The sequence below is a fragment of the Glycine soja genome, chromosome 8 (genome assembly GCF_004193775.1).
Source record: "Glycine soja cultivar W05 chromosome 8, ASM419377v2, whole genome shotgun sequence".
Taxonomy (NCBI): domain Eukaryota; kingdom Viridiplantae; phylum Streptophyta; class Magnoliopsida; order Fabales; family Fabaceae; genus Glycine; species Glycine soja.
In genome coordinates, this window is record NC_041009.1 from 22966781 (window position 1) to 22973286 (window position 6506).

The 6506-nt window shown below is 38.7% G+C and overlaps 1 protein-coding gene across 1 annotated transcript; it reads left to right on the plus strand.

Moving 5' to 3' along the window:
- Window positions 1-547: 547 nt before the first annotated feature.
- On the plus strand, window positions 548-6267 carry LOC114422798 (protein FLX-like 2). The gene is made up of 5 exons (XM_028389331.1): window positions 548-854; window positions 980-1514; window positions 4033-4178; window positions 4278-4375; window positions 5543-6267. Exons 2-5 carry the CDS (start codon window positions 982-984, stop codon window positions 6020-6022), a joined length of 1257 nt encoding a protein of 418 aa, XP_028245132.1. The 5' UTR covers window positions 548-854; window positions 980-981; the 3' UTR covers window positions 6023-6267.
- The last annotated feature ends 239 nt before the right edge of the window (window positions 6268-6506 follow it).

Sequence of the window (6506 nt, forward strand, 5' to 3'; positions counted from 1 at the left end):
CTATTTAAATTAACATGATTTGGTTAAATTTGTATCAAATTGAGTTGGGTCTCAAGTTACTTAAGAAAATGTGAGAATAAAAGGGAAAAATGAAAAAATTACCACATTTGACAAAATGCAACATCTTTCTCCGCAATCTGTTTTAAATGGAACTTGAGATTTGTTGATCTAGAAGACAACTAGATACAATGGAGAAGCTTTGGCGATAGGGCACTACCACTATGACCTATGGCGTTGTCAATAATGTTAATGTGGGTTTGACTACAAAAAATGACAATGAGGCACGAAGAGAAAAATAAGGTTTAGGTGGATATGCATATGTTGTGATCCTATCAATGTCTTTGGGTAAAGAAAATGATAATAATAACATATTATTTGATTTATTTGTTCCTAAGAAGAGTTGGGTTGGATCTTAGGTTTAGAAGACCAAATCCATAATTCAATTTGGTTTGATTAGGTTAATTTCTAATTAAACCAAGCATGTGATTGGTTTTCAATTAACACATATTCCTAAGCATATTCAACTGACTCCACGAGTTTCTCTTAAAAAATTTTCTAATGAAAAATCAAACACAACACAAGTTATTTTGGTTCGCGTCAATTCAAGTCTGAATCTGATTATGTTCGTTGGAACCACGCTAACCCCTGCATTTTACATTTTTAATATAAATAGTTTTTATTTATTTATTAATTTTTCTTTAAACCTTAAGAAAAAGTAGATTAAGCGATTAGCATAGCAAATTTGAGGCTTGCTTAATGCTTTCTTCATCATCGGGTTAGGGTTTTTGCAGTTCCTTCATTTCGAAACCCTCGTCGATTCACCTTCACTATCTGCTTCTCTCCTAAATCTCACGGTACTTGTTTCTTCATTCATCATTCTCGTTCCTCTTTCCAATTCTTCATTACCTCAACTTCGTAATTCTTCTTTCAAATTTGATTCCTCTGTGCCCTAATTTCACTATCACTCCATTCTCTTCAGCTATGGGGAGCAAAGGCCGCATGCCGCCGCCCCCTCACCTACGGCGCCCGCACCCGCCGGGCCCCGCCGCGATGCCGCATCCGCTCGCGGGGCCGTTCGATCTGCTCCCGCCGCCGCAGGTGATGGAGCAGAAGCTGGCGTCGCAGCACGCGGAGATGCAGCGCTTGGCCACGGAGAACCAGCGCCTGGCTGCGACGCACGGCGTGCTGCGGCAGGAGCTGGCGGCGGCGCAGCACGAGCTGCAGATGCTGCACGCGCACGTGTCGGCGCTTAAGGGGGAACGGGAGCAGCAGATACGCGTGCAGCTGGAGAAGATTTCGAAGATGGAGGCCGAGGCGAAGGGCGCGGAGAGCGTGAAGATGGAGCTGCAGCAGGCGCGTGGGGAGGCGCAGAACCTTGTTGTGTCGAGGGATGAACTTGTTTCCAAAGCGCAGCACTTGACTCAGGAGCTTCAGAGGGTCCATGCTGATGCTGTTCAGATTCCTGCTCTTATCTCGGAGCTTGAATGCCTCAGACAGGAGTATCAACATTGCAGGTATTCTTCTGCTGCCTCTAGTTTAGGGTTAAAATTTATACGCATAGTACTGCGTAGCGCATAATGTGTAATGCTATGCTATGGATTTGTCTTAGGGATAATGTTGTGATTATGATTTAAAATGGACTGCATATATGAGAGCATTGGTTAAATGTTGTCTCTGAAGGCATTGCTTCCTGTGGACTCGGTAGTTTGAATCCCTCAGAAAGGAATACCATATAGGGTTGAATGCATATTACCAAGTAATGGATTTGTCTTAGGGAAAATGTGGCAATGATGGATGTAAGAAGCTGTTGTCTCTGAAGACATTGCTTCCCGTGTTATGCTATCACTGGACTAGGTGATATGGAATGCTAGCTATCTCCGTGGGATGTAATTTTACCTTTAAATTCATGTGTGGTTTTTGTTGCTTTCTTTTAGAGGCTTTGTTAGTGGGGGTGTAGTGTGGGATTTTTTGGAGATGTGGCTTGGTGAGTTTAGAGGTAGTTGTGTCCATTCCTTAATATTTGTCGATATCCAATGGCTAATGAGGGATATAGGTTGATAACTTATGTTTGGAGAAGTGAAGAGGATAAGTGAATTGGCATATCTGGAAATTACTTTTGTAATTTATTTGCTGGAAAATGTTGTGAAGAGTTTGTTCCTTAGAAGAGTAGAGAATGGAGAAATTGGGATTATTGTAGAAGATGAATATCAGTGAACCAATTTGGAAGACAGGTGATGATATAATGAACTAATGGACTATACAGGTTCTGTCACTTGATCAATAACAAATGTTATAAATGCTCTCCTTTCTTCAAAATCTTGTTTTGTCTTCATTTACAGGGATAGAAACACCTCTTTCATATCTGAGTGGTTTTCCTTGGTTTGGAATGGGAGAAAAGAAAAGAGGTCATAAATTGTACTGCATTGAGCTCCTCAAGCTTACAATACGTGCTTCCTTAAAAAATTGTGCTATGTCTACTTTTCATTTTATTGAAACAGATGTTTAGGTTTTTTATTAATGTTGAGTGTGTCCCCTTAATTTGGAGCCTGGTTTGTTTATTATTAGTGTGTGTGTTTTTTTTCCAGTTTAGCTGATTTGATGAATGTCTGTCAATCACACATCAGTTGGGACAAATATTGAAATTCTCGTTTAAAGAAGTCCCTTTATAGATTACACTAGCTCCCCTTGAAGAAGTGGGTTCTCCTCTACGTCACTCAGTTGTTATAGGATTAGGATTTATTCTTTATTCTTTATTCTAGTAGGGTGTAATACTTTTTCCCTAGATGTGCCATAGTGTTCATCCTAATCGAATCCCCAAATCCATCTCTCATTAGCGAAAGCTACCTACCTAGTTTTGCTGAAGCTCTGCCAGTATAGCACGGTGCTCTTTTTTAGTGCCATCAATCTTGATTGTGTAGTACAATCAAACCCTAGGTTGATAGCTTATTTCTTGGTTTTGAACCCCCTTCTGCTTTCATTTCATGTGCCCATATGACAGTGGGGGCTTGTACATTGAGCTTCCATTTTGCATTCTGTTTTATCTAACTTAATCAGTCACCAAAGTTCTCCCCTAGTCTCCCTAGTTATAATTTCCATCTCTTTAATAAACTTTCTTTTCTTTAAAATATATGTATTTCTCATAAGTCATAACTGATTACTTTGGATTTCTTAAAAAAACTAACATGCAGTGCTAGAAGGCTCCTTGCTATGTGAAGGTATGAGAAAGGGTCATTGTACGCAACCTTACCCCTGTATATGCAAAGAGATTGTTTCCGGATTCAATCCCATGACCAACCGGTTACCAAGGCGCAACTTTACCGCTGCTTCAGGGGTCGCCCTGATTACTTTGGATTTCATTAAAACTTGTTTTTTATATCTTACATTTATTTAGCTTGAATTTATCCTAGAAACTATTTAACTGAAAATCCTAGTTTCTTGAGTATAGAATCTGCTTGCATGACTTCTGTAGTTGAAATCTGTATATTATGAATTGTGGCCAATGGTCATGTGTTTTGTTTTGAAATGTAACCAGTGTTTGATGGATTTCATTTAGCAATTTGAATCTTGAGGTCATTTCCTTGGCTTTTTTATTCAAACTCATGGGAGTCTCTTCATTAGAAACATCCATGGATTTGCCAAACAATGTACTAGCCAGGCATTTACTCAGCCAAAGTGATAGTAAGGCATCTACCTATACTTCCCTTTTTAGACTGGCTTAGTTCAGCTAGGGTGGTCAGCATGTGGTAATCGTAGAAGTTGAAAACAGGTCTGGCAGTTATAGGTTCCTGTTTTAGTTTATGGTGAATGTTCCATTCTTATGCCATTCTACTTGGCATCCCAACAGCCACCAATGTGACCCTTTAGACCCATTTATTGCTTCCAGTTCACCTAGTTTTACCCATAATTCACTCGAGCAAACCCTGAACCCAACCCATTGATTGCTGTTCTCACTTTCTCTCCTTACAGCATGCTGGTATAGTGTCCGACTACCATGTTAAGTACCCCTGATAATCTTTTGTTCTGGTTATGCAGGGCCACTTTTGACTATGAAAAAAAATTATACAATGATCACCTTGAGTCACTTCAGGTGATGGAAAAGAACTATGTTTCTATGAGTAGGGAAGTGGAAAAACTTCGAGCAGAGCTTACAAACACCGCTAATGTGGATCGGAGAAGTAGTATGTATCTCCTTTCATACCTGTTTTCTCTGTTAGAATAGAGCCCTTGATCCTCAACTTTTCATGATTTGTGGATTGTTCAATGGTAATAAAATTCAGGTGGGCCATATGGTGGCACCTCTGGAACTAATGAGAATGAGGCTTCTGGTCTTCCCGTGGGACAAAATGCATATGAAGATGGTTATTCGTTTATGCAGGTGTGTGATGCCTCCCTGTGTTAACGCTGTTTTGGGTTTCTTGCGGGAGTGCAGCATTCTAGTTCATTGTCTAATATTATTAATTTCTGATTTTTACAATAAAAATTAATCTCTGGATTTTCTGCATGTTTGTATTTATTTTTATAAATTCTTTATTCTTAAATATAGCAAATAGTTAATGCTTGCAAGTTGTAATTGACAATTATCTGCCTCTGGTATGAAAAAGTAATGATGTGTTGCTAGGACTATTATGCTACCTGCCTGATGATTTTTTTAAATAACTAAATGCCTAGCATTAGTTTATTTTTTCTCCTATAATATAGAGAAACCTGAATTAAAAAACTTTGATCTGATTTCAGTATGATATTGCTACTCGTAAATCTTTGATAATCACTGTTCTGATAGTACCAATTTAACATAAGCAGTAGTTTTGGTTACCATGGTAAAGAATTTCAGGATCTATAGGATTATCATGCTATTGTCATATCTGCTAGGCGCTTTGGATGATAACAATTAGGAGAAGTATTACTTGTGTGCAGAGGAAATTGCAATGGTTCAGTGGTAATAATAGAATGCTTTGTGTTGAACTGTTGTACTCTTACATCTGCTCCTCTAAAAACAGTGTGAAATAGTGTAACAATTGAAAGATTTTAATTTGCATATAGTGTAGGCACTAGTTATTAGTTTTCAAGCAACGTGTTTGCTTAGTGCCTCAAAACTAAATATTAACTTAGATCAATATCTGATATATATTCAAAATATTAAACAAGTTATTAAAAGAAAAGATTATAACTCGTAATCGGGTGGTGTAGTATATATCCATATTTATGGTGAAGGGTCATTTCATTTGTCCCCTAATTGGGGATAATTATAGTTACCTGAGTAGCTAAAATCAAACAAAAACTCAAGTTCCAGTGCCAATCTGAATGTCTGTGTTGCGTATCATGGCATTTATACATTTGTATCAATAATTCAAAACGTGGCTTATCTTGAGCATTGGAGATATGCTGATAAACGAAGGGTTTACTAATTAGAATGGCCATGCTCTTGGGTTGATTCTGTTTATAAGTTCAAATAATTTGTCCAAGTTTAATCTACCCACTTTTCTTTATCTTCCATGTGTATCGTATATAAATATAATGTTCCCTTATTCATTTTGTTTGACAGGGACGAGGTCCCCTCCCTGCAACCAGTGGTGGTGGTGGCAATGCTACTACACTTATTACTGCCGGAGGTCAACCTGGTCCAGCTCCTGCAGGAACTGGTTATGATGCTCCCAGAGGGCCTGGGTATGGTGCATCTGCAGGGCCCGCTTATGATGCACAAAGGGTTGCTACTTACGATGCTCAGAGGTTGACTGGTTATGATGCATTTAGAGGGTCTGCTTATGATTCCAAGAGAGGGCCAATTTTTGATGCTCAAAGAACTGGCTATGATCCACAGAGAGGTCCGGGTTATGATATGCAGAGAGGACCTGCTTATGATGCACCGAGAGCTGATGGCTATGATGCACAGTCAAGAGGGGCTGCTGGTCCTCATGGACATGCTCCGCCAATGAACAATATGCCTTATGGATCCACAACTCCGCCTGCTCGTAGTGGAGGTGGATACGAAGCTGCTCGCGGTGTAAACCCTGCTAGGAGATGATGACCTTGAGTCTTGAGAGACACCATTGATGACACTCAATTCAAATCATTCAAATCTGAATGGTTGAAACTTCTGGTTTTGTCCTACCGTAATTTAATGTGCATAGTGGACGAGGGAAAAAAATGTTTACTAAATGCATCGTCGATGTTGAGAACATGAGTTTGGTAACAGAACAGGGTACAATCTACCCCTACCGATTAATTGGAGTACTTTTATTTGGGAGTTAATTTTCTCTTCTTTTATTCTTAACCTTTTCAAATCTAACTTCTCTAGGTATTCCTGTTTTTTTTTTTTTTTTTTTTTGGTGAATTTTAAAGGCATTCTGTTTTCAACTTTGATTTTGGCTATTTTTTTTTTAAAAAAAAGAAAATAAATTGTACAATGCATGGGATACCTGTGTCATTCAAGATGCAATTCAGCTGTTGAAAGTTTAATATGAATAAATAGCTTGATATCCACAAAGTTGGATATTATATGTAGAATT

Excerpts from the sequence above, each read along its gene's own strand:
- LOC114422798 (XM_028389331.1), top strand. The coding sequence starts at position 982 with ATGGGGAGCAAAGGCCGCATGCCGCCGCCCCCTCACCTACGGCGCCCG. Across the intron at positions 1,515-4,032 it reads CAGGAGTATCAACATTGCAG|GGCCACTTTTGACTATGAAA; the intron begins GTATTCTTCTGC and ends CTGGTTATGCAG. Across the intron at positions 4,179-4,277 it reads TAATGTGGATCGGAGAAGTA|GTGGGCCATATGGTGGCACC; the intron begins GTATGTATCTCC and ends AATAAAATTCAG.